The sequence below is a fragment of the Mus caroli genome, unplaced genomic scaffold (genome assembly GCF_978045245.1).
Source record: "Mus caroli unplaced genomic scaffold, Mus_caroli_1 scaffold_1, whole genome shotgun sequence".
NCBI lineage: Eukaryota > Metazoa > Chordata > Mammalia > Rodentia > Muridae > Mus > Mus caroli.
This window is the reverse complement of record NW_028227256.1, coordinates 89,778,534-89,805,570: the sequence shown is the minus strand read 5'-3', so window position 1 is coordinate 89,805,570 and position 27,037 is coordinate 89,778,534. Positions and strand designations below refer to the sequence as shown.

Sequence of the window (27,037 nt, the reverse complement as noted above, 5' to 3'; positions counted from 1 at the left end):
TGGCCTCACTTAGCAGCACTGTGCTCACCTGGCCTACTTGAAATTTGGTTGCTCTGTTGTAGCCATGGCTGCAAGAGGAGCCAGGCTTGCTTAGGAGTTACACTTCCAGACACAGGCACTGGCTGCTTCTCAGCAAGCTTGTGTCTATGTAATGCCCCACAACTGGCCTTGGCTTGCAGTTTAGCTGTGTCCCTGGCTCCTAGGGACCACAGGCACCAAGGCATCCCTGCAGCTGTTTCCTGTGCCTTCTTATCTCAGAAGCCTGGAAAAAGGTGCTCCGGAATGGGATGGCATTTCATCCTCTCTTCTGAGAGTCCCCCTCCACCTGAGCTGATGTAGCTTGAAAAGCATGGTTTGCCTACAAATGTACCTTGATTCTCATCAGAACCTAACACTCTGGCCTTTGAAAGGGACGCCCCCCCCCCCCGCCCCAGCCCACACCACAAGCAGCAACCGCAGGACCACTTCAGATGCTATGGCCCAGAGTCCTGGTGTCAGAGCTGATTGCTGGCCAGGAGAAGGGTTGGGGCTACCCTGGGATTCTACCCTGTTGCTCTGGGGCTTGGATGGCACTGAGTTCTGCTTTGGCTTCCCAGGCTGGCCTGCTATGTGCAGTCAGGTGGATCTCAGTACCCAGCGTGCCGGGGTATGTTCCAGATTCTCCCTCCCCAGTACTACACACCCTCATCTCCCCTTCACCAGACAGTCTCCCTGACTCTCAGTGGCTCTGTGTGGTCTCCCAGTTGAGCTCTCTTTAGGGGATTCAGTGCTGGGGAAAGGCACCCTGTTCTGTGGCCTCATTCACATGAGCAACATGTTTGTAGGGTGGGTCCCAGCAGCGGCCTGTCTTTAACACAGGTTTAGGAGGGTTTGTGATGAGGGGATCTTCTAATTGGCAGGTCAGCCAGCCAATGCCTGGACATCTCTGCATTGTGGGCAGAGTGCTTCAGGGTGTGGTACCTTCTAGAGGAGCCATGACAGTAGAGCTAGAGTTCCGACTAGTCTGGGCTACTGGGGTCATCTGCCTGCTTGTGCTACTAGACCACCAGGACTATAAAATGCTCTGGCTTGTCACCAACATCAGGGCTATGGATATCCCTGTGCCCCCAACCCCCACCCCAGATGGAGGCAGGGGTGGAATGTGGCAACCCTGCTTTGTTCCTCTCCCCAGAACACCCAGGTCACTTGAGGTATGGGACGGGATGAGCTGTGGGGCAGGGGTGTGTGTGGGGATTTAGTGAGGTGGGGTATAGGTTCTAACCCCTCTGCCCCACCCCTACTGCCACAGGGTTCCTCAACCCTCCCCTCCCTGAGCCTCTTACTTGTATGGCCGCAGCCCCCCACGCGCACCTGGGCATCATCGATTCTAAACGCCCAGCGGCCGGGCACGCCCACGTTGGTGGTGGTCTCCACCTCAGCCATGTCTGCTGTGCGCGACCCGGGGATGTTGAAGTAGCGGTGCCCATCACCTGCGTTGAAACCTGCCTGGGGGTGGGGCAGAGAGGGAGGCAGGTCTCCTTACAGTCACTGAGTCCTCTCTCAGGATGGCCAAGTCAATGATGGTGGAGAGATGGCCTTGTAAGCAGATGACACTACAGATGTTGGGGCCTGCTGACTTTAGCGTCCCCTCAGACAAGTGTGGTACTGGAGGTCCTCCCTAGCTTCCAGCACTCACCACTTAGCATTTAGGCCTCACTTAGGGGTCAGGAGAAGTGCTAATCCAGGGGAAAGTTGGGGCTAGGAGGTGAATGGAAGTACACAGTATAGGGGATAGGCACATTTGGGACTGAGACCTTTATGGGAGAGGAAGGGGCAAAGGCAGCAGAGTCTATTTTGTGGTTCCAGGCACGGAGAGGCCTGAGGGACACAGACTCACTGTGGCTGCCACACACTGATCTCTGCATAGGTCTGGAAGGGAGCAGGTATCTGGCACAGTAAAGGTCTGCCTACCTCTCCTGCCCAAATCACTTTGGCAGGAGGGGCAGGGGCCCTTGAACACTGGGCACCAAGTCTACCCAGGCTTACCTGGGCTGCAATGCCTCCCAAGCCATCAGCGTCACCCCCGCTGCTGGCATGTGTGCCTGTAGTCCACAAGATGGACTCATAGTTGAAGATGGTGAAGGAGAATCGGCCATCGGTGATGAGTACAGTTTGGAATGTGTTAACCTGCCAAGATATGGGGCAAGCTGTGACTGGCTGCACTCCCTGCCCCTATCAGAGCCCCCTTTGTCCCTCAAATGGACAGCCAAGCAAGGCAGGACCATGATGGCTTTATTTCTACAGCCTGCTGCACATTGATCCCACTGTAAAGGGTCAGGGACAGAACACCTGGAGCAGACACTGTCCCCAGCCTCAAGGGGCTCCTACATGGCTGGGGTGCAGATGCCTAGTGGGCTAGCACTCACTCAGCAAACCCCCAAAGTCTGTGTGGTAAGAACAGAAACAAGGAGAAAAGGTGACTTTTAACGTTAGGTTTGATGGTTTTCCTACCCTTTGACTCCATGAACACCCCTGAGAAGTTTACCCTGAGAGAGTGTTTCAGATTAGGGCGAAGAAATGACCTTGGCACACAAGGGAAACTGAAGGAGAGCATCATGCCAAACTTCATACCACACATGGAAGCAAATCCCAAACCTGGTGTGGTTTTTAAACCAAAACCATGGAAGTCCTAGAAGAAAACACCAGGCAATTCTCATTGCATTGCAGAGAAGGACTTCTGCCATGCATTAACAGCAAAGACCAAGAGAGAGATCAATACATTTACAGACAAAAAAAAAAAAAAAAAAAAAAAAAAAGCCTCCAGTGGGAAAAGTGCTGTAAATATCAAAATGAATGGCAGACAGAAGCCAAAAAAAAAAAAAAAAAAAAAAGTACTTATAATACATGGCAGACAAGACCACTGATGTCCTTTATATCCAGAAGAACTGGGAACAATAAAAAAAAAGGGTCAAAAATCAAAAGCATTAAGAAAGGCTGGCATACGGTGTGACTAAGAATATTACCACATAGTACAGTAGCGATGATACTAGAAAAATGTCCGGCATCTGTAGAAACCGAAGACATCTGAGTATAAAAGGAGCATACCTTGCTTTGCCTGCAGGGGTAGCAAAGAGGGAAAATGATAGTGTACCTATCTGGGGTGCAGAGAACAGGCACCTCCAAATGGACACCTGTGGGATACCCTGAGAGGACAGTAAATTGATCTGGGGATGTGTGTGTCACAGCAGGATCTCAAGTAGCCGTTCAGTCAGGCATTAGGAGTGTGTGGGTCTATGTCAGAGTCCAAGCTTGTTTCAATCATTGGAAAGCTGAACAGGAATCATTCCTAAACAAAATGCAGCAGGAGAGACAGCAAGCAGACAAATGCTTTGTGTGGGGGCTGGAAGGGGTGATCGTCAGCAAAGGCCAGTGGTGGGGCTACACAAAGTGTCTGCATCCACATGGTGTTGAGAGGCTCCAATAGGTGCTGCCTGGCTACACTGTACTTCTGAGCATGTCCTGCTGCCTGCTGCCTTTGTTAGGGGCTTGTATAAACCCCACAGTGTGGGCTTGTTTTGTTGGTTCTGTTCAGGGTTGTCGTCTGGTACTTGAGACACTGGCTGCCACCCAGTAGGTGTCCTCAAAGAAGGCCTTATTTTGTGAATAAACAGCTTGGAAAGGCCACTTGCGCCCCAGAGCCTCTTTCCATGTGGCTTAGCTCCCAGAGTAACCTATGCATAGTAAGTGCTGGAAAATACCTGTCTGGGTGGGCAGCACCAGCCAAGCACACCCACCAAAGACACAAAGGGCTCAGCCACTCCATCTGAGAGCAGTGAAACAGCAGCCAGGTATGGAGGCACATAGCTGTGGACCCAGCACCCCAGAGGCTGAGCTGAGAGGACCAGGAATTGAAGGCCATCCACAGCTACATAGTGGGGCTGAAGCCAGCCTGGGTTGCATGATACCCTACTCAAACAAACAAACAAACAAACAAAAAACAAAAAAAAAAAACCCAAAAACAAACTAAACAAAGGCGGGGCTGGTGGTTCAGCTGTACCAGTGCTTCCTATCCAAATGTGAAGAAATGAATTTGAATATTTGGCACTAGTAAAAATTGGAACATGGCTGCCCAATAGCCTGTAACTCCAGTGGGATGGGGGGTGGAGGCAGGACAATTGCTTGGATTTTGTTGGCTGCTAGACTAACTCAAAGAGCCTGTCTAGATGATTTAAGAAGTGATAACACAGAACAGGACAACCAGGACATACCACACACGCACACACACATGTGAACAAAGCAAACCTATAAGAACCAACCAACCAAAAAACATTCCACTAATTAATAAAAATATGAACAAACCCCGCTCCCTAGAACAGACCCTCCCCAACCCTGCCCCACCCTGGAACTGCTAGAACACCTCGCCATTCCAGCAGGATCAGGATCCTTCCTAGCTCCATGGTCCCTGTGCAGCCCCCACAGGAGAACTGCTGTGCTGGGCTTCCCTGCTTCACAGAGGCAGGAAGGGTGAGGTTCTGTCCTCCACGCTGGCTGGCCCTGTGATTTCAGAAGTGCCAGGAGCCTGAGCCCAGAGCTGTTCTTGGGTATAGGCCACCTGTACCTGGCTTGCCTTGGCAGGGTCCCAACCACACAGCCTCCCTCCCAGGCCACACAGCCACCTGGACTCACGGGGGAAGAGCTGCTGCCTCCAAAGAAGGTCACACGGTACCAGGTGGCAACAAAAACCCAGGTAGCAGAGAAGTCCGGGAGCTCAGGAAAGTACCGTCTGATGTCCTCTGTGGCTCTGTTCAGCATGGCTGGGTCAGTGGCCTCCCGGTAGTAGACATCACCTGCACGCCGGTTGTCCACATCTGCCCAGAAGGCTGCTACCACACAGCGGTCTTTGGCGATGGGGAAGGCCACGGGGGTGAACTGAGAAACTTCCTTCAGGAAGGAGATGATCCCATTATTGTTCACCTGTGAGGCAGAAAGCCAGGAAGTGGATGCACCAGGCTCTGTAGAAGATGGTCACCCCAGTGGCATCTCAGCTGCCTCACCCCCTCACCCCTGGATCTTCTTAGTGATCCAGCTCAGGCAGTCATTTCAGGCTGGCTGAGAGCCCCTGACCCCTGAAATGGGACCACGTTCTCCCCTCTTATGCAGCTCCAGGCTCTGAGCTGTGTACTACACCACTGGCTTAGTTGCTACCTACGCTACACTCTGGCCAGGAGCCTTGAGAGGGTGGGTCAGTGTTCCCACATTGTGCCAAGTTTCGGATAGAAAACAGGTGGCTCAGGGATAGGCGTGGCTGTGATGGCCAAGTTGAGAAGAGCGTGCTTGGGTCTCCAGGCAGGCAGGAGGCTCTGGCCCCAACTCCGAAATGCACTAGCCATGCAATCGAGAGACGGTTTAGCCTACCCCGATGTGTTCCAGTTTTCTTACCTATAAGACCTGGCTAATACCATCTGCCATGTATTAAATCTTTAAGTCAAAGGCAGGGTGTTTGGGAGGTGGTGCAGCTGTGGGGTAGAGCTCTCGTGAGCGGCAACAATGCCCTCATGAAGGAAACCCAAATGCTGCCTTCTGCCAGGTGAGGACACAGCCAGAAGACTCCAGTTTCTGAGCCAGAACGCAGGCCTCAGCAGTTATGGAATCCGGTAGTGTGGTAGACTTCTCAGCCTCAAGAACTGTTAAGTCCTGTGCTTATACGTTGCCTAGTAGAAGGCATCTTGTCACAGGTGGGCTGCCTTTAGCTCTGACCTCTCAGGGCACTAGGGCTTCAGTTTTGGAAGATACGAAGAGTTGTTTGGATGGCTGTGGTAGCCGTAGGGAGGAGTTAAGGCATGTGGTGAATGTGTCGTGCCTGGCCCCCAGTGCCTCAGACCCATGACAGAGGCAAACCCTGCCTTGGGTCTGAGTACAGATGTTGACAGTGTGTGCAGAAAATGTCCACATAGCTTCCTCCTCTAGATATTTATAGTCTAAAGAGTTCTCCCCTATGGGCAGTGCTCCTTCCAAGATTAGCTAAGCCTCCTTGTTCAGCAGGACACAGTAACCTCAACTCCCTGTCCAACTGTATAAATTAGACGTGCGGAGCTTCCAGGGTGGGGTACCAGATAACCCAAGCCACATAATCTCTTATGTGTATCTATGGGTCTGTCCTTTCTTCAGTCCTGTGTTGTCCCTAGTCAGGGTTGTAGGACCCACTCCCTGAAAGAACATGACCACTGGCAACGATTAACACAGCTATTAAATGCACGTTAGCACTACAGAACTGTTCATACCTAAAATCAAAGACATATGTATTTCATTACAATAAAAAACTGAGAGGAAAGGATCACGGCAAAAAAGTCTCTATGGTGGTTATAAAAGGTTTCCCAAAAGGCAAAACCTAATGAGCAATCAAATGCATATAACAAACTAACAGAATAGATTGTGAAATGGACTTGATGCACGTACAGAAAAGTGGTGAACTGACACCAGAAGGCAGGTGGGTTAAGCTACTATGTGGAACTGGGAACAGGGACGACATGGTGGAGTGACTAGAACACAGGTGAGAGACACAGAGCCAGCACAGTAAGGACACAGCATTGGGGAGCAGAGCAGAGAGCAGTAAGGACACAGCATTGGGGACTCTTCCGGGATTGACAGAGACATGTAGCTGCACCTCCTAACCTCAGGGACTAAAACAAAGCCACACTAGCCAGTGTGGGAAAAGTAGAAAGCCAACTGCAGGAAGTCACTTTGAAAGAAGAGAGATGACAGGCCACAGTCAGGAGCCATTCAGGTGCCCACTGCTGATTTTTTTTTTTAAGCTTAATCTCATTTATTATTTAAAGGTTCTTTTTTTTTTTTTTTTTAAAGATTTATTTCATGTGTGTGAGTACACTGTAGCTGTCTTCAGACACACCAGAAGAGGGCATCAGATCCCATTACAGATGGTTGTGAGCCACATTGTGGTTGCTGGAAATTCAACTCAGGAAGAGCAGTCAGTATTCTTAACTGCTGAGCCATTCTCCAGCCCCTCATCTCATTTATTATTATTACTATTATTATTATAGTTTAAATTCCAACCACAGTTTCCCCCTCCCTCCTCTTCTCCCAGTTCCCCCACCTCACCCCTGTCCATCTTCCCTCTCTCCCAGATCCACCCCTCCTCCATTTCCCATCAGGAAAGGTCATCTTCCCTCATATTGAGCCCGGACAAGGTAACCCAGGATGAGGAAAAGGGTCCCAGAGGCCAGCAAAAGAGTCAAGAGACAGCTCCTGCTCCCACCATTAGGAGCCCCACAAGAAAACCAAGCCACACAGCTGTGACATATGTGCAGGAGGTGTAAGGCACGCTCTCTGGTTGGCAGTTCAGTCTCTGTGAACCCCTGCAAGCTCAAGTTAGTTGATTCTGTGGATTTTCTTGTGGTGTCCTTAACCCCTCTGGCTCCTACAATCTCTCCTCCCCGTCTCCTGAAGGATTCCCCAAGCTCTGCCTGACGTTCAGCTGTGGATCTCTACATGACATTTGAATTTTCATGGAAGCAGAGACCAGTGGCACTTTAAGTCTTCAGTGTGCCAGGAGACAGCAGTGCCAACATAAAGACCTAGGCTCAGAGGAGATACTGAAGCTAAATGAAAATGATTTACACAGGCAGTAGTAGACGCATACATAGACATGCTCAAAGAGATTGAGTCAACCTCAAGTTGACAGGAAATGCAAAGAGGGAGAGGGAGAGGGGGAGGGGGAGGGGGAGGGGGAGGGGGAGGGGGAGGGGGAGGGGGAGGGAGAGGGAGAGGGAGAGGGAGAGGGAGAGGGAGAGAGAGAAAGGAAGAGAGAGAGAGAGAAAGGAAGAGAGAGAGAGAAGTTAGAGTATACATTCAAGTGGACAAGGACTAAAAGGGACACTACAGCTCATGGAACAAACAGTGTAGAAGATCTACAAATTAAAATTCAAGAAAATAAAAGCATTCAGCCTGGGTGGGAAAGGCATCAAAATGAAGTGTCCTCATGTCACCGCATGTTCCAAGGGACAGTAAAGGAACAGCAGAGCTTTTGAATGAGCTCCGATACGTTAAAGGTTGGAGGGTACTATCTGGAGAGTCATTGAGACTGCAGAAGCAGTGCACCCTTGACAGAGAGGTGAGATGCATTAGTTAAAATACTCAAAATATGGTGGGAAACAGTAAGCACAGAGCAGGCAGTGTAAGTGTTGCAGGTTTGATGGGAAAGGCTCCCCTGCAGAAGTTGTGCTCCAGCTGCAGGGACGTTTCCCTAGTGCAGGTGTGAGGGTAACAAAGTCTGCCCCCTCTGGGGATGGTTTCCCCAGTGAAAGTGTTACTGCTCTGTTCTGGGACAGGTGGGTGGTTGGGAGACTGGGGGTGGGGTAGGTTCCCCCAGTAAAAGCTCTGGTCTGGCAAAAGTGTTACAGCTGTTCAGTGAAAGATATTCTGGCAGTTAGGAGTCAAGGAATACCACAAGTTCATTGCACAACAAATCTCACACAAGAGTTAGGAGGGGAAAACCCAGGAGTGTGACTGCCTCTGTCTGTGAGAAGCAGCAAAGAACTGGAAGGAACTCAGGGTTTATATAGGGTTTCTTGTGGAGGGCGGGGCAGTTTTCCAGGGCAGCCTGCATTGGAGGGATTATGTGGCTCAATCTTTAGGGCAAGCTCAGGGATTGGTGGGACTTTTTTTTTTTTTTTTTTTCTCTTAACTTCTGGGGCAGAGTCTGGCTGCTCTCTGGCCTCAGGCCATTAGAAAATGACCATTTAGGGCTCTTAGGGGCATCTTGGGGTAGGACCTGATCACTTCCCCACCTTGAGGGTCTGGAAGGCAGTTACAGCTCTCTTAGCCTTGTATGGCCTAGCTGCTAGACCTCCTCAGGCAGGCCCAGGTCACCTGCAAGCATTGAGGGTATACAATATTTCCAAAGGTTACAAAGTTTCCCTAGGGAGGAAGGGAACGCCTTCTGTGCTGCTGGAGTTGGTGTAGCTAGTGGACAGGCAGAACAAACAGTAAGGCAATGGAGAGGAATCACCCATCAGTGAGCCAGAACAAACAGCACAAGATGCAGATGCACACACCTGTACAATACAAAGTAAGGTAAAATGAACTAAAGGTTCTGGTTTGAAGATAAATGCCTAAATGCCAACCAAAGCAAAGCTGGCATGGCTGTATTATCATCAGATAAAGTAGACCATGAGGCCACATGGATTCCTAGAGGTAAACAACATTTGACAATGACCAGGCAGATGGAATGGCGTCACACCTCAGCATTCCTAATGGAACCTCAGCAGATGAGAGGGTGACAAATGGACATAGGTCACTTCATGACCATGGTGGGACATTTCAGAATATTCACTGGTAAAATGTTAGGGCAAGAACATGTGGGCAGAGGAGGTAGCCTGGTCAGGGAAGCATCCACTCTGGCCCCAGCCTTGGTTTTTCGCTGCAAGCAAGAATGCCCGTCGGCTATCGGCAAGGCCATTTCCTTGGATTGTGTTTGCAGAGCTCAGCTATGAGGGATGAAATAGTGTCCTCTTGGGGATGAGGGCAGGCTTACTATAAAAGCCAGGCTCCTAAGCTAAGAGCAAACCCACGATGGTGGGGCATCTACTTGGGCCTTTGTGATGTCCCCAGGCACGTAGTAAAGAGGCAGACAGAAGAACTCTCTGTGTGAGGGTCACATGACCCGACCTGGACAGACAGCTGCTGGGCAGCATCATGTGTGTAGTTGTCTGAGTCTGGCAGTGTGTGCATGGGATACGTTTCTCATTGTCAGCAAGTTGTGATTTTGTAAGGAATATGTGGCATGGCTTATATTAGAAACAAATTAACTTAATGTACTACTTAACCAACTTTCATCAAATATATAAACTTGAAAACTGAAGGAGAAAATCCCCAGTTTTTAAATGCTGGGTCTGGCCATGAGTATCTGTAATCTCAGAAACAGGCAGACCCCAGGAGCTTGCTGCCAGCCAGCCTCGCAGGGAAGGCAAGCCCCCTGTTTCGGGCTCTGTCATTTCTCTTGACTCTGCACTGGGACTGCTGGGCCTGGAGGCCTCATGGAAAGTTTTTGTTTCTCATTTTTATTTCTTTATTTTGTAGTTTTTAGTTATCCCTTTTATTTAACATTAGAACATAATTACAACATTCTTCCCCCTTTACTCCTTCCAAACCCTCCTATGTTCCTCTCCCTGCTCTCTTCCAAATTGAAGGCTTCTTTTTCTCATTAATTGTTGTTACATGAATATATGTACACACATAAGTATTTATAAATACTCAGATACAACCTGCTCAGTCTGTCTAATGTTACTTGTATGTATGATCTCAGGCTGATCATTTGGCATTGGATGCCCAGCTGGCAGCCAGTGTGCTCTTCCATGGAGGAGACGTTCTTCTGCTCTCCACATTCCTCAGTTGACTCCAGTTCTTTGCATAGGGCCAAGGCCTTGTGAGCTTTCCCCATCACAGCAAACGTCTGTTAGAGAATGTCCTTCTAGCTTATGGTCCCCAAATGTTCTTGGTTTTTCGTGTGTGTGTGTGTGTGTGTGTGTGTGTATGTGTGTGTGTGTGTGTGTGTGTGTGTGTACATGCATGTGCACGTATGTCAACACCTGAAGAGGCCAGACAAGAACACTGGCTTTCTCCCTATATTGCCCTCCACCTTATGTTTTGAAAACATGTATTTAGTTATTTGTGGGTGTGATGGGGGTGGCTACATGTATATGGCCTATGTGTAGAGGCCAGCGGACAACTTGTGGGGGCAGGTTCTCCCCTTCTATGATACGGGTCGGAGGGATTGAACGCAAGTCATCGGGCTCACCAGCACATGCCTTTACCACCAAGCACACCCAGACATATGTTCACACAGTATGCACTACCCACCCCCAACTATCCCCCCCCCCCGCCCCAGGAATATTCAGCTGTAGAAGATCTCCCATTTGCAACCACATGGCTGAGCCTGGATGATACCATGATAAGTGGACTAAGCCAGGCACAGAAAGACAAATACCATATGGCCTCACATGTAAAATCTAAAAACACTAAACTCACAGAACAGGGAGTAGAGGTCTGGCTATAAGACATGCAGAGTTGGGGGTGGGGCTGGGTAGCAAGAGGCAGCTGGAATGGCATTTTAGTCTTCAGGCATTAGTTATATAATGCTCTAATCCAATGGTGTTAGTTGCATTAGAAATACAGTATCACTTGCTTAATATTAGATCACCTCCCACCTGTGGTAAACACCCGTGAAGCACATTATTTTTTTACCATAGCTGTCATTCCCAGTGGACACAGAATCACTGCATTGCATAAAACTCGAATATATATACTTGTGTAATTTTGTCAATTTTACTTTTAGCTGGGAAATTTAACTAAAACTAAACTCAGAAGAACCAGTGTCTACCACTGTAAAACACGTAAACGTCTCATAGTCTATTCCGACAGTCACACAGCATTGACAAGGAGTAGACAGGATCATCAGAAACTGGGTAACCAGATGTGGTTACCCTGGAAACAGTGAAGGAAAGAAGATGGTGCCTCTTTGTGGATGGAGAGGAGGCTGTGGACAGGCCTCAAGATATGTGGTTAGAGCCAGAGGGACATGCAGGGGCTGGCCAGGAGGGGCTGCCCAGAGGTGGGGTGCAGAGTACAATGGAGGCCCTCAGCCTCTTCTGGAAGGAAAGAGCAGCAGGATCTGCATTACATGGCTTGTTCTTGATACACACACGTCAAGATTCCCTTTTTGACCGTGTTTTAGAGAAAAAATATAAGGACTAAAAGTCACAGACGGCAAAGGCAACTCTGGCTAAGAGGGGTCAGCGTGTTTGCGGTGGGACTTGGGCCATCCCACTGCCCATCCCCACAGCCACCCGGGCATTAGCCACTCACAGCTCCCTGCGTTTCCCTGCTTGCCTTAGAGTATGAGGTGTACCCTGTGTACAGAAGAGGCCTCTGGCCTTTGAGGCCTACTCTGCTGCACCCCACACTGCTGCTGCTCTTCTTCTCAGGGTTGGGTAGGAGTGGGCCCAGAGCTGGGGGAGAGTCCAGGAAGGAGGCAGAACAAGCCAGCCCTGTTCCCATGCCAGGGCAGGGCAGTGCCAGGACCACAGCAAAGCAGGTATGGGGGCCCAGATGCTGGTTTGGCTCCCTCCCTTTCCTGGGCAGAGCTTCACTGGCTTCCTTCCTCCAGATAGGATGTGTGAGTTTTCTTGTGGAGGTGAGAAATGGCAAGGCCCAGACTAGAGGCCCTGATAGAAGTTGCATCTTGCCAGATGTCATTTATTATAGCTTTTCTGTACTTGCAACACCACTTTGCAAAGCATTCAGGATGGCATGGCAAACAAGGAGAAGGAATGAGACCTGAGTGCCTGACTGATACCTCCCCCCTCCCCCTCCCCAGAACCGGGATGCCAGGCATTCCTAGACAAGTAACTGTTTGATCCTTGTCCTGGCTTTAGAGGTGACATCCAGTCAGCTACTCAGCCACTGGCTCCTCAGAAACCTGATCATGAGCCCAGATGTTGTACTAAGAGGGGCTGCACCTGCAGAAATGCTGAATTACCACCACCACCACCACCACCACCACCAACAACAACAACAACAACAACAAAAGCCTGCCACCTTGGGCAAGAAGGGAAGACACCGATCTCTAAGGATCTGCAGGCTGAAGATGCTGCATGTCCAGCCTTGGTTCCAGAGTTGTAGCTTTCCCCAGCCCTTTCCTGAAAGTTAGACATGCAGGCCCTTCCTGTGGCCACTCCCAGGCCTCCTCTGGGACCAGCAGTTCTTGGGCCAGTTCAGGAACACTGCCTTCTCTTCAGGCTGAGCACCTGTTGCAGAGATAAACAAGGCTGCCACCTGGATGTCACAGTCCAGGGTAGATGATAGGGGTTCTAGTAAGGGACCCTTCAGGATGACTGTTGATAAAGTCTGCAGTGCACAGAGGAGAGTATAGACAATCCCTGCTTCCCAGAGATAACCTCTCCTTCTTGACTGTAGCTAGCCTTGCCAGGACCAGGCTGTGGAGGAGCAAGCTGAGATTCCTGGTCAGCTGACCAGCTGCCTTGGAAGGCCAAGATGGTAGCAGTGACTGTGGACACAGAGGGAGGTAGAGGAGGTTGGATCATCCTGGATGGTGTGGGACTGCCTACATGCCTGCCTGTCCATACTCTCCTGTCACCACCCTCCCTCACTTCCCCCTTCTTGCTCCTGCAGGAAGGCAGCCCTGCCTGGAGGAAGCAGAGAGGCAGGGATGTTGGCATTTCCAACTTGTTTGAAGTCAGGAAAGCCTGAAGACCAAGTGCTATGTGACCTGAGCTTGGGCCAACTGCCCTGGAGCCCGGGGCCAGAGGCTGCTCTGAGCAGAGGCTCTGGCCTACAGCAGAGTCTGCTCTAGGCATGCAAACCTCAGATCGGCTCAGTCCCAGCTTGGACTTCTCTATCCAGACCCAGATGACAAAGCTCTTCCGACCCCAGGCTTTCTACACTTGTTTTGAGGGCTGTAGGCATGTCTTTCATTTCCTGTCAGCTTTCGTGGCAGTTAGGAATCCTCTTACAGGCAGGATCGGGGCTGGTGTCCTGGGCAGGGCTTCTGTGTGAGCATCCTTTATCCTCAGCCCTGGAGGGCTCTCCCAGCAAAGCACCTTGGTACAGAGACAGCCATCATGGAGCTGTATGCGTGGTTGTGGGAGGGACAAGAGTCAGGATGCATCCCAGAGATCATTTGGGCTGCGTTCCATGCTCAGGCTAGGAGGGTTGCATCCTCACTCTTGCTGTCTATTTAGAGTAAGCTAGATTTCTGGGATGTTGTCTTTGATCTGAGCCCGTGACGAAGTATGGCCAGTGGTGCTCTTATCTGTCTCCAGATGTCTCTGAATTGTCCTGTGTAAATGGAGCTGTTGCTTCCCTTCTAGCACACCTGAGCTGGTGCTGCTTAAGTGCCATGTTCAGCAGGGCCAGAACGAAGCCATCTGGACATTTCCCACCAGTGAGTAATGACTGTTACCTCGCCTTATGTTTAACACCCTTTTGTGTTCACCACTGCCTAGGCCACTGCCTCCTGGACTCTCTTGAAACTCTGGGCCTTTAGCCTGCAGGGAGAAGAGCCTCCTTTTGGCTTCCCAGCAGAGCTGCAGTTGCCATGTCAGAGGGAGAATTCCAAGCTTGTGGCCTCCTCCCCACAGAGAGCATGGTGTCCTACAAGTTAAACTCCTGGGTACAGTGGTCGTTCCTCTGGGATCTCGTCCTGGTTCTCATCCCCAGTGGGCCTCTAAGGCTCTTGTGCCTGCTCTACTTCCCATCCTGCCATCCAGTACAGGTAACAGATAATGTTTGTCTCAGGGGCCTGAGAGGCTAGCTATGATTGACTCTTGACAAGCTCTGTATAAGCTCAGAGGACATATAGACTGGGTTGACTTTGGTGTGGAAGTTTAGGGTCAGGACTCTGCCTAGCAGCATTCTCTCTCTTTGTACTCCGAGACAGGCTGGCAGAACCTTCAGAAGACCTGAGCATGCACCGAGTCTCAAGGGCAAGGGGGCAGGGCAGTGGCTGTATACAGTGGGTAGGTAATTATGGAAGGCTGGGTGAGCAAATAACTTGCCCTGCTTTGTAAAGAAACACACACACACACACACACACACACACACACACACACACACACACACCTGCATATGTCAGGCTGGGAAAATGGCTCAGTGTTGCCTCAAAAGCACATGGACATGAGTTCTATCCTCAGAACCCATATTAAAAAGCCAGGTGTGATGTCAAGCTTGCCACCCGAGCATTGGGAGGTAGAGACCAGATTCCTGGGGGAGATTTTCATTGCCACAAGCAGTAATGTGTTGCATGAAGACATCCTGATGTTCCTGGGTGATAGGGATTTTCAGCTCTATTATCACCCCAGGGGACTATTTCTGACATGACTGTAAATGTGTATGTACATTCATTATGCATATATACCCATGTCTGAATCCACTATCACAAACACACAGAGATGTAGGTACTGTAAGCTTAAAATGAATCCATCCAATTCAAACCCAACACAAAACCACATTCTATTTTGTGCTTCCTCCTTTGAATCTGCAGTTGTCATCTCTAACAGCGATGCTCACTGTCCTATTTAGCTTAGTTGTCAAGGTGACACAACCCAGAGTCCTCTGGGAGGAAAGCCTTGATTAAGGAGTTACGTAGCTCAGATAGTTCTGTGGCCATATGTGTGGAGGACTGTCTTGATTACAAATTGATGCAGGAGGGTCCAGCCTATTGTGGGCAATACTATACCCAGGCAGGTGGTCCTGGGTTGTATAAGAAAGCCAGCTCAGCATGGGCCTGCAAGCAAGCAAGCAAGCCAGCCAGAGAGTGACCTAGCCAACATTTCTCCATGGTTCCAGCCCTGATGCCCCTTAATGATGGATTGTGACCTGGAAGTATAAGCTAAATAAATCCTTTCTTCTCAACTGTGTGGTCAGTGTATCATTGGAAACACTGTAGCAGAAGGTAACTCGGATGCTCACAGATGTTTACTGGTTTGTTAGTTCCAGAGTTACAAACACATATAACTGTGAAAAACAAACTGACATTTGGAAATCAGTATTTGTTTACCTTTTCCTCCCATTTATTTTGCAAGCATGTAGTCAAAGCATTTCACTGAAATTATCTTCTAAAATTAGTACTAAGGCAACTATTATAAATATAAGACACAGCCGGGCGTGGTGGCGCACGCCTTTAATCCCAGCACTCGGGAGGCAGAGGCAGGCGGATTTCTGAGTTCGAGGCCAGCCTGGTCTACAAAGTGAGTGCCAGGACAGCCAGGGCTACACAGAGAAACCCTGTCTCGAAAAACCAAAAAAAAAAATAAAAAATAAAAAAAATAAATAAATAAATAAATATAAGACACAAGTGGAAGGAAAAGAAAAAGAAAAGATGCAGAAACAACTAAAATAAAACTTCTGTTGGTTCTACTAGTTCTATTAGTACTATTATATTATTAGTTAAAAATATAAAACAGCTGAGGACTAAAAGATATCTCAGTGAAGTGCTTGCTGCATATGCATGTGAGCCCTAGAATCATAAAACAGGGCTGAGCACCGAGGCTGGGGATGAAGAGATGGGTGGACCCTTGGTTCCCTGGACAGCCAATCTAGCTGAACTGATAAGCTCCGGTCTAATGAGAGACCTTGCTTCAAAAACTAAAGTGAAGAAGGACTGAGGAAGACATACATTCACACACACACACACACACACACACACATACACACACACATACACACATACACACACACATACACACACACAAAAGCACACACGCATACACACACATACACACACATACACACACACAGACACACACACACAAAAGCACACACGCATACACACAAAAGCACACACACATACACACACAGATATGCATGATCACTTACACATGTGAATATGTACACACAATGAGTAAAAAGAGCTAAAATAAAAATACATTTAGTCAGGCATGCTGACATGTGTCTGTAATGTTAGCATTGGTACAGCTGAGGCAAGAGGATTACAAGTTCAAAGTTAGCCTAAGATATATAGTGAGACCCTGTCTTGAAAAACCAAGGGCTAAGGATATACCTAAGTGACAGAACACTTACCTAGCATGCTCAAACCCTGTGCTTAAATCATCAGAATTGAAATCAAAGCAAAGACCACACTTAATGGTACTGCAGGAGGCTGGGCCACTGCAGATCTGACTATCAATGAATCTGAAAACACCCCCAATCGATCAATCTACCTCAAGAATTTGCTATACCACTCTTGGGCATATACCCAAAGACACTTCATCCTACCACAAAGACACTTGCTCAAACATATTCATTGCTGCTATAATCATAAGAGCCAGAAACTGGAAACAACTTAGATGTTCCTCAATAGATGAATAAATGAAGACATTGTGGTATATTTACACAATGTAGTATTACATAGATGTTTAAAAAATGACATCATGAAATTTGTAGGCAAATGGATGAAACCAGAAAAAAAAAAGTCATCCCAAGTGAGGTATTCCACACCCTCATAACAAGATAGATCTCCTTAGGAAAGGGAAATAGAATAGATAATTATGATGGATATGGGTGGAGGGCTGGGATAGGAGGATCAGGTGGGGAAGGGGAGAACAGAGGAAATTGAGAAAGGGAACACGGGGGGAGAGACAGCTAGCAGTAAAGAGCATTTGAAGGGTTGGACAGACAACCAATACAGGAGAAGCATCTCAGAACACACATATGAAGGTGATCTAGATGAAATCGCCAAGTAATGGGAGACACAGAGTCCCAACAGGCCTCCAAGACTGGGATTGGGTTACATCTAATTGAGTTGTTGGCCAAAGGGGTCCCATGGGAATCCCCAAACAACTCAGGCTGTTGCCAAGACTATAGGTTGCTTTTCAGAAACCAACAGCAGGGTCCCATTGTGGAAGACAACGCACAACTCATTGAACGTGGAGAAGTCAAGATGGTGCCTACATAGAGCCCTCACTCCTACATCCCAGTGTCTTTGGTACAGGAAGATATTATGCACCAAGCCACCCACAAACCCTTTGATATGCAGGGAGCACACCATGGCAAAAAAAAAAAAAATCTGTGGGAGTGACCAACAAGTATCTGATTTGACTTAAGGCCCACTCCTCAAGAAGGAACCCAAGTCTGACACTGCTGGAGTGGCCAAGAGCCAGAGATGAGGCAGCCCAGGCACCTAAGGTAAAACCCTATTGTTCTAAATGTTATAGTGATGAAATGACTCCTAACGATATTCTGCTATGCTTTGAGTATAGCAGGACTTAGAGACCAAGGCAGCATGCACAGGCCCTGCACAGGTCTGCACCTGTTCTCTGTGTATGTGTCTTCCAGTTCCGTGTTCTCATGGGACTCAAGAGTGTGTGAGTGGGTCTCTGATTCTTATGTCTTTGCTTTGGGCTCTCTTTGTTCTGTTTGTCTTGTCCAACTTCAGTGCAGTAGGTTTTTAAATTTATCTTATTATATTTTATTATTATCTCTATTATAAAAATTAATAATACTTTATTATTTTGTTTTCTAGTGAGAGACAGAAAGGCAGTGGATATGGAAGGAAGGGGAGGTGGGAAGGGGTGGAGAGAGGAGACTCTATCATCAGGATAGAATATATTACTATGTGAGAAAAGACTCTGCCTTCAATAAAAGTAAAACAGAAAAGTGAAAACAAGAAAACGAAACTTTCCAAATCAGGCCGATGAGCTGGCTCAGCAGGTAAGACTGCTCACCCCCCACCTGATAACCTGAATTCCATCCCTGGACTCCACAGTGGGAGGAGAGAACCAACTCCTTCAAAATCGTCCTTTGGCCTTCATATCTGTGCTATGGTACATGTGCCCTTCTCCTGGAGACCATAAAATGTAATTTAAAAAATAATGCAAATAAAGGTCCCAGCAGCAGCAGCAGCAGCAGCAGCAGAACATTTCAGTGAGCTCTGGGGCAGCTGCACACAGTATGACGTGCACACAATGAGTCTTCAAATGAGGGCAGCAACGAACAGAAGATTACTTGAGGATAGCTAAGAAGTTTCTCAAATTTCATGAGAATTATCTAACCACAGGCTGTCAGTCTTTATGAACCTTGGGCAGAAGAAATACTTTAAAAATGCCACAACAACCCACCTGAGAACCGAACCACTGGAAAAACAGGGGCAAAAGGGAAGTTATGGAAGGAGCCAGAGGGAAGAAGACATGTCAGACCCAGTGGCACCATGAGACAGGCAGAGGCGTCCCTGCGAGGAACTGTGTACATGCACAGCCAGTGGAACACCTTATTTAAGAATGGAATGTCCAACCCAGAATTCCACCTGCACACTGCAGACGCAGCTTTTGAAAGGAAGGGAAATCAATACAGTTCTCAGACTAGAGTACGGGTGCTCAGCAAGTGAGGCCCACAAGGAATGTCCCAGTGCTGGAATAGTGTGAGACAGGGAGCCACTGCTGCCACGGAATGAGGTCTGGAAATGGCAGACCTGGGTAAACAGAAAAGACCATCTAATCTAAAAACCTCTCTAAATGACAATCGGCTGTTTACAGCAAAATATTAACAGTGTATTATTTGGGCTTATGGCATACTCGAAACTATGGCAACAACATGAAGCGGCATGGGGAAATAGCTGGATGCCATTGTGAGGGCCTGGTTCTGTATTTGAAGGAACAAAGTTCTATTTGAAGACTGAATGTTAGCCGAAGAGGTTCCATATGCTTCCCCCTAACATTACAGGCTAAAGCCGAGGCTATTGGTTACTCCATAACCTGGTGGCAAAGGCCTATTGCTGAACACAAGACTTACATGGTTGAACGTGGAGAAATTGAGCTGGTGGCTAACGAGAAGCTTCACCCCTGCTGACTAGTACTGGAAAGTACTTTAAATGCTACTAGAAGAGGAAAGAAAACAATTTCACATGTACATAGTAAATCAGGAAGATAAACCCACCATATGGGTAACCATATTAAATGTAAATAAGTATAAAAGTTTCCATCAAAAAGAAGATTGTCAGGCCAGATAGAAAATGTTCAGCCTCACATCCTTTTGCTCTTACCAGAAAGGAAATAAAGGCCACAGTCATTATGATGCTGTGACAGTTTTAGAAGTCAGAACAAGAAGTCGTGTGGGCCCTAGCCAGGCTGCTTGTCTGTGCTGTCCCTTTCTACATAAGCCCCCGTCCTGTGGTCCTGGGCCTTTAGGGGCTTCACATCTTAGTCTTAGGACAAGTGTCAGAGCCATATTCAGAGATGGGGCAAGTGTGGGATGGGGAGGAGACACAGAATCCCATTGATGTTCTCCACTCCAGAGAGTATGTCTGCCAGTAGAGAGGGCAGATGGTAAGGAAGGCCAGGAGCTGGGCATTCAGTGAAGATACAGAAGCATGGACCATGTTTCAGAGAAACAGGACTTCAGTTTGGGTCCCACTATGGGAGCTCTACTGGCTGGGTTTGTGTCAACTTGACATAAGCTGGAGTTACCACAGAGAAAGGAGCTTCAGGTGAGAAAATGCCTTCATGAGATCCAGCTGTAAGGCATTATCTCAATTAGTGATGAAGGGTGGGAGGGCCCATTGTGGGTGGTGCCATCCCTGTATGGTAGTCTTGGGTTCTATAAGAAAGCAAGCTGAGCAAGCCAGGGGAGGCAAGCCAGTAAGTAACATCCCTCCATGGCCTCTGCATCAGCTCCTGCTTCCTGACCTGCTTGAGTTCCTGTCCTGACTTCCTTTGGTGATGAGCAGCAATGTGGGAAGTGTAAGCTGAATAAACCCTTTCCTCCCCAACTTGCTTCTTGGTCATGATGTTTGTGCAGGAACGGAAGCCCTGACTGAGTCAGGGGTACAGTAAGGTGGTGTCTGGACCCTCACTCAAACCTGTAGGTTATTATTCTGAGGAAGTTCTCACCTGCACTTCTCACTGCAGCCCCAAGTCTAACCGTCACCGTACAGGATGTCTGGCTGCCAGCTCTAGAAAATCCCCACTGATACACAGTGACCTGCTGAGAGACCCAGGATCACGTACCAGCAGAACCTGGCATCAGACAGAGGGAGAAACCACTGTCTGCTCTGCCAGAGCTAAACTGAGGAACGCCAAGGAATATCAAGGTGGGATGTTGATGGAAACACAAGAAGCTGCTCTGGGCCTAGAGTCTGAAGGGCAGAGCCAGGGCTGTTCTCTAAGGGCAGGGAGGCCAGCACAGGCTCATTGGATAGTATGGACTCAAGTCTTGCCTCCAGGGTATGAGAACTGACGTTCTGGTCAGCAAGAGTTCAAGTCAGTCTATTAACAGTCTCTTCATTTTGGCCCCAGAGTTTTCAGAAAGACCATTATAGTCAGGGGAGATCAGAGGGCATGAGGCTCAGCACAGCTGGATGGGTCACTTGGAGAATGGCTGGAGATGACCTTCCAGAGGGCCACCACCCTGTTCACCCCTTCATCCACTTCAGGATATATATATATATATATATATATATATATATATATATATATATATATATATAACTGGAAGACCCATGCTTCCAGCCACTGGACCACCTTAGCAGACTCTTGGCCCTTAGAGGAGCCCAGCATCTGGAAGGATATGGCACTCACACGACACTCCCTTTTCTGACAACTAAGGAACAGAAGTTGATAGGTAGTATGCTGGCCAAGGCCACAGTGGGGGCTCCCAGTGCCAACTAAGATAAGGCTCAGACCCAGCTGGCCAGCAGGAAAGACTACAGCTTCAGTCTTTCCTGGGAATCTGGCAGTAGTAACATTTCCAGCCAGCAGGTGGTGGGCAGCACCCCACACGGGCCGGGAGCTTCTTACCTTTGCTCAAATGGTGTAAGCAACACCACATGCTCTTAACAACTCCGGGGCCAGTTACTAGGACACAAGGAAGTGGCTGAATGCAAGGTCCTTTCTAGATAGGAGCCACCCTCAAGATGGAGCTGTCACTCTGGGAACACATCTGAGACTCCCTAAGGGACTCAGGGCACTTCCGACTCTCTCTGGAATGTGGAGTGACACAGACATATGGGGCATTCATTCTTTCACTCGCTACTCCAACAAGCCTACTCTTAAGCAAGCCGTCAAAGCCAGGAGAGCTACTGACGCCCTACCTCACTATGCAGGATGAGGGCCTGAGCAGAGGCAATCGGGGTCCTCTCAGCCTGGGTGGGGCTGGGGACACTCAGCAGACACCCTGCTCCAGACTCATTGCCTCCTTTTCTCCACATAGCCTTGATGTGGCTTGTCACCTATACATGTGCCCTAAGTGCTGTTTCAGGCCAGATGTATGGGTGCGGCTTCTCGGAGAATTCCATTTCCTTTCCCACTGAGCAATGGGAAAGGTGAGGTTCGCTGTGCGCACCATGACCACACCAGAGTATTTTCTAAAGAGTATCTACATTTCAGGGAGAGGCTCTGGTAGGGTGTGTGTTTCCCTAAGAGCCAGAGGTCGGTTTCTCATGTTAAAAAGGTCAACTAAACATTTTAATAATATTTTCACCTGTGACTTGGAGTGGAAAATCCAAGGCTAGCCAGAATGCTTAAAGAACATTTAGACAGCTCTGTTAGGGTGAGTCTCCACATTCCTAGGATGTACAGGCCTCTTCCTGCTGGGCAGACCCAGAACACAGCTCTTCTTGTCTACTGCCTACTATCAGAAATCTTCGCTCTGCCAAGTCCCAGGGCAGAAGGATTTTCAGGGATGTCTTCCCTTTCTTCTCCCTCTATGCCCCTCCACGGTTATAGCACCAGACACTGCCACCAAGGTGAGGGGGCCATTCTGAGTTGGCACAGGGAAGTCAGCTACCAGGTTGTGACACAGTGGTAGACTGTGTGGATGATGTTGGTCACTGTGGGGTATAGGATTCTGGAGATGGTGGTGGCCAGGAGGATGGCAATGCAGACCACGTGGCTGGTGATGGAGGCAGTGTTCAAGATGGTAGGGATGACAGTATGGTGGCTGAAGGCAGCAGTGCTTATGGAGGAGGTGAGTGTGCCAGTGGAGGCGGTGATAGTGGATGTGGTGGCACTAATGGCAAAATCATTGGTAGAGCTAATGGTGATTGGCATTGGATGCAGCAGAGGGTGTGTGAGAAGATGGTGTTTTAACTATAGACTATGTTGGCTCAGGTGTTTCTAAGTGGATTTGAGTAATTCAGGAGGCTCATTTCACTACAGATCATCCCTTTGTGCACAGGTGACTGGCGCAGGGTCAGACCCTGAGAACATGGAGGCTGGCACTCAGGCTCTGCAATCCACTGAGACCTCTCCAGCACTCGTGTCTGGGTCTGGAGTGAGGAATTACCCTTGTGAGCCCTGTTTAGAGGGTCTGATCTTGGTGGCCAACCTCCGGGGGACTAAGATGGGGAGGGGAAGGGGTAAGCCCCTCTACACTGCCCCTAGCTGCCAGCCCTGCCCAGCGCAGGTCTCCTGCAAGGAAGCAAATCATGCCTGAATGAATTCCTTCTGGCCGTGGGCCTTGGGTGTTAACTGTGGGTGAGGCTGAAATGGCTTAGAGAGGGCTGAGACCATCACAAGCCAGATGCCCCACTGGGGTAACTGTGGCCGGAGGCCATGTGCCTACTACCACATAGCTCTCTGTGAAGGAACAGGATCGAAGGCTCCCCACTAGGCACTGGGGGACCCGCAGCTCTGCGGAAGCCTGTCGAACTCTGTCAACGTCCCAAACAGGTCGGGCCTTGAGCAGCAGGGGCGCGCCGTGTTCCGCTGGCCTGGCTGTCGCCTAGGTGCCCTGGCGGCTGCTTGCCCCGCCCTGCCCACGCCTCTCCCGCCAGTCGCTGTCCGGCCTTGGCCGCGGGAGAGAGGAAGCGCTGTCCTCATTCCACCTCTGGCTGCCGCGGTGCCAAGTTGCTGGCGGCGGCGGCGGCAAGAGTTGGGGTGGAGGGCAGCGGGGCCCTCCCCGGAGACCCCTCGAGCTCGGGGTTACTCACGTAGAGTCCGGAGTGCTCGGCGCCGAAGAACGGAAAGGGCACCGAGAGTGGCTGCAGCCCTGAGCCGCCGTCGTCCTGCTTCGGGGTGACGGTGTCGCCGCGCTTCGTGCCGAACGGGTAGAAGTCGGCGAGGGCCACTGCAGCGCGCACCCCGCGCGCCCCGAGCCCCAGGGCTGCGGCCAGCAGCAGTGCCCAGGCGGCGCCGCGGCGCATCGCCGGGATTTGAGGGCGGGCCACGGGGCTCGGGCAGGTGGCTGCAGTCACCGCACGGCCGACTGGCCGCACCGTTCCCTTCCGCTAGCTCGCGTCGCACTCCGGAGACCCGCGCAGCTTAGGAAGGCGTGAGGCAGGACTGCGGACCGCCTGCCTAACGCGGGGACCCGGGTTTAAATAGCCTGCCCAGCCGGCCACTCGGGAGGGGCGGGGTCATGCAAATAGTGGCATTTTTAACTTGCTGGTCCGCGGAGTGGGAGGGTGCGGGAGCGCAGCTCCCAGGCCCTTCTGTGTCGAGGCTCATTAAAGCCGAACTAGTACTGGGTTGGCTCCACCTCCAAACCGGAGGCCCTTTTGCTCTCTTGCATTTGGGCTATGTTGAGGTGAGGACTTACAGTCTCCTGTCACCAGCTTAAGGCCTGCCCACAGGAGGAGCGTGGGCAAACCCAGCAGTTCTGAAGCTGACTTGTTGCCCTAAGGCCTGATTTTGAACAGGCTTCCTGTGTGTCCTCTGGGGTCCCAGTCAGGCCAGAGCATCTGGCTTTTCCTGACAGAATGTCAGTCTGGGCCACTTCACCCAACAACACTTCCACAAACCTTGCGTGGCCACACCCCAGCCCTAACCTAGGACATTAACTTTCAGAACCAGCTGAAACCTGTCCCAGGATCTATTCCTTATCTGGTTTCACTGAGGATGAACCTTGGGTCTGGGAGACTCCAAGACTTACTCAGCTTTCTCTCTTGTAAGGACTTTTTCCTATGGGATCAGTCATGCAGCACAGCTGGACAATGTTAGGGAAACCTGCGGGGTAGGCTGGTCACCCAGGCCCTGGGGGGCAAGTCAGTTGCTGTGGCTCCCTAACCTTTCTTGCTCTTCTTAAGAATTGCTTTGTTGGGGCTGGCGAGATGGCTCAGCGGGTAAGAGCACTGACTGCTCTTCCAAAGGTCCTGAGTTTAAATCCCAGCAACCACATGGTGGCTCACAACCATCCGTAATGAGATCTGACGCCCTCTTCTGGAATGTCTGAAGACAGCTACAGTGTACTTACATATGATAAATATATAAATCTTAAAAAAAAAAAAGAATTGCTTTGTAAGTGGCTGTCCTGCCTCAGGGGTGCAATCTGGTCTCTTTCTGTGTTCCCTTGGTGCCTCTTGGGGGCCTCAGTTCTCACCACCTTGTCTGCACCCAGCTCCTACTGTTAGATACATGTGACTATAAGCCAAGCCTGGGATCCCCAAAGACAAGATGCTACCTCTCAAAGAGAAGCAAGGAAGAAAAAGAAAAGCTACAGGAGTAACAGCAGCTGCCCCCGAGATTCTGGTTTGTGCTGGCTTTGCGTTTTTCTGGATTTCCCAAAATCTCTCTAACAAGCATGTGCTGTGTCTCAGTTCCACAAGGGACATTGCATATTATTTTTCAAGTATAGCAGAGAGTTCTCCGTGTGTCAGTCAGGGGTACCTAGCTTACACAGATCCTGTTCTTAGCAGACTCACCACTGTGATACTCCCAACCCTCAGCGTCGGGGACCAGGCACCAAATTTAAGGAGACCATTTTTGTTTGCACTGACCACATCTACCCCACACCTGGTACATGGCTTGCCTTCCTCTGGCCCACCCCTCCAGCTTTGGGTAGTGATCCTGGTTGGCAGAGGGGAAAGCCAAGGCTGGAGATGTGAAATGTTTTGCTGTACAGTTGGCTAGAGAAGATCAGCCTCTGGTGCCAGGCGTGGTGGCGACTTTAATCCCAGCACTCAGGAGGCAGGTGGATCTCTGAGTTTGAGGCCAGAGTGAGTTCTAGGATAGTCAGAGCTATATGAAGAAACCCTGGCTAGCAAAAACAAAAACAAAACAAAAACCGATCAGCCCTTGAGTCAGGCTTCTGGATGTAAGAGTACTCTCTGGTAAACACCGTCGTCTCATTGACCAGACCACATCACGGTCAGGACCAGGCCTTGCAAGGCCTCCTCCTGCACAGCTTCTAGCACAGAGTTGCCAGCAGGCCTGGCCACCATGCTGGGGACCTAAGAGCCTCTTGCTTCCTGGGGTTGGGCACAGGGCCTCCTTGGAAGCTCTATTCTCCTCTCTCATTGGCTTTCTCATACAGAAGTGTAGTGGGCAGCACCAAGCCTAGGGAGAACTCAGATTTGCCTTTCTGCCCATGGGGCACTGAGAAGAGCCCATAACTACCGATCCCTGCTCTCTCTGACCACACAGCCTTGCTCTACCTAATGCCCGGCCACTGTTCCCATCTCAACGCTGCCAACCTTCTCCCGGAGCACATGCCTCAGAGGGTCCTAGTCAAGGGTTTGGGTCTGCTCGGGGATTTCTGGGTTGGCGCAGCACTCAGCACACTGTCAAGTACACAGCAGTGCTCAATCGAGTCGCCGAGTATCCCTCCAGGTGTGGTGAGATGTGGGGTCCTGACTGCTTTCCACTAGCATCTCCTGACCAGCTGTGGGATACCAGGACAGAGGCCCATCTCAGAGCTGGGCTTGTGCACAGATCCAGCTGCAGGCTGGATCCTCTGATCTCCATCAAGGGTAGTGGTGTGGTACTTGCGGCCATCCCCAACTGGATGCCTTGTGTAGAATTTTAACAAGGCCTGGGAGACAGGGTTGGTGTGAGGTGGGGAGGCTAACAGATCTCACTGTTGTTGCTGAGTATCACATTAGACACACACACACACACACACACACACAAACACACACACACACACACGAGACCCACAGGCAAAAAGAGAGAGAGAGAGAGAGAGAGAGAGAGAGAGAGAGAGAAATCTTTTTTCAGGTGCTAAAAATATGATCAGGAAATACTTTTCAGCAACAAGCTGCTTTAAGTTCCCCTCTGGACTCAAGGGCGCCTTTGTCTCTACCACAGAAAGTCCACATTTATCACAACCCAAATCGTTTTATCAAGCAGGCTCATGTTCTGCAGCAGGAAACCTGAGCTTCCCAAGAGGCCTGTGACACTTTAATTTAGGGCCTGACTGTGTGTGCCTGTTTACATGGGGGAGCCCCAGAGCCACCCACCAGATGTTCAGGCCTTAGGAGTCCATGAAGGTCAAGATGGGGAACACTATCCTTGTTCCGCCTGGTAGGGGAACCAGGCTAGTCAGCTGGTCCCACACAGCAGGCCTGAGGCTGCAGCCCACCCTACCTTTTGCTGCTTCTCTTTGGAGGTAGCTGGAGTAACATATGCTCCCTACAACAATTCTTTTCTTCACAAAGCATAAACAAGCCCTTCCCTCCCTCCAGTGACCATCTACTCTTCCAGGATGGGTTGGGAGAGGCCTCAGGGTCCTGGGAAAAGTGGGTCCCAACTCCTGAGGAGAATTACATGGCCCACCCCTATGTGAGACTGGACAGTTCACCTTGACCAAGAGGGGA

The 27,037-nt window shown here is 49.8% G+C and overlaps 1 protein-coding gene across 1 annotated transcript in view; it reads right to left on the bottom strand.

Moving 5' to 3' along the window:
* Sned1 (sushi, nidogen and EGF like domains 1) overlaps window positions 1-23,837 on the bottom strand; it is a 62,250-nt gene extending 38,413 nt beyond the window's left edge. Inside the window, exons 1-4 of the mRNA XM_021159208.3 lie at window positions 23,435-23,837; window positions 4,666-4,953; window positions 2,026-2,166; window positions 1,323-1,485 (exon numbers count right to left, since the gene is read on the bottom strand). Of these exons, the coding sequence (XP_021014867.1) occupies window positions 1,323-1,485; window positions 2,026-2,166; window positions 4,666-4,953; window positions 23,435-23,647 (805 nt within the window). The 5' untranslated portion in view covers window positions 23,648-23,837. The remainder of the gene's footprint in view (window positions 1-1,322; window positions 1,486-2,025; window positions 2,167-4,665; window positions 4,954-23,434) is intronic.
* Window positions 23,838-27,037: the final 3,200 nt, after the last annotated feature.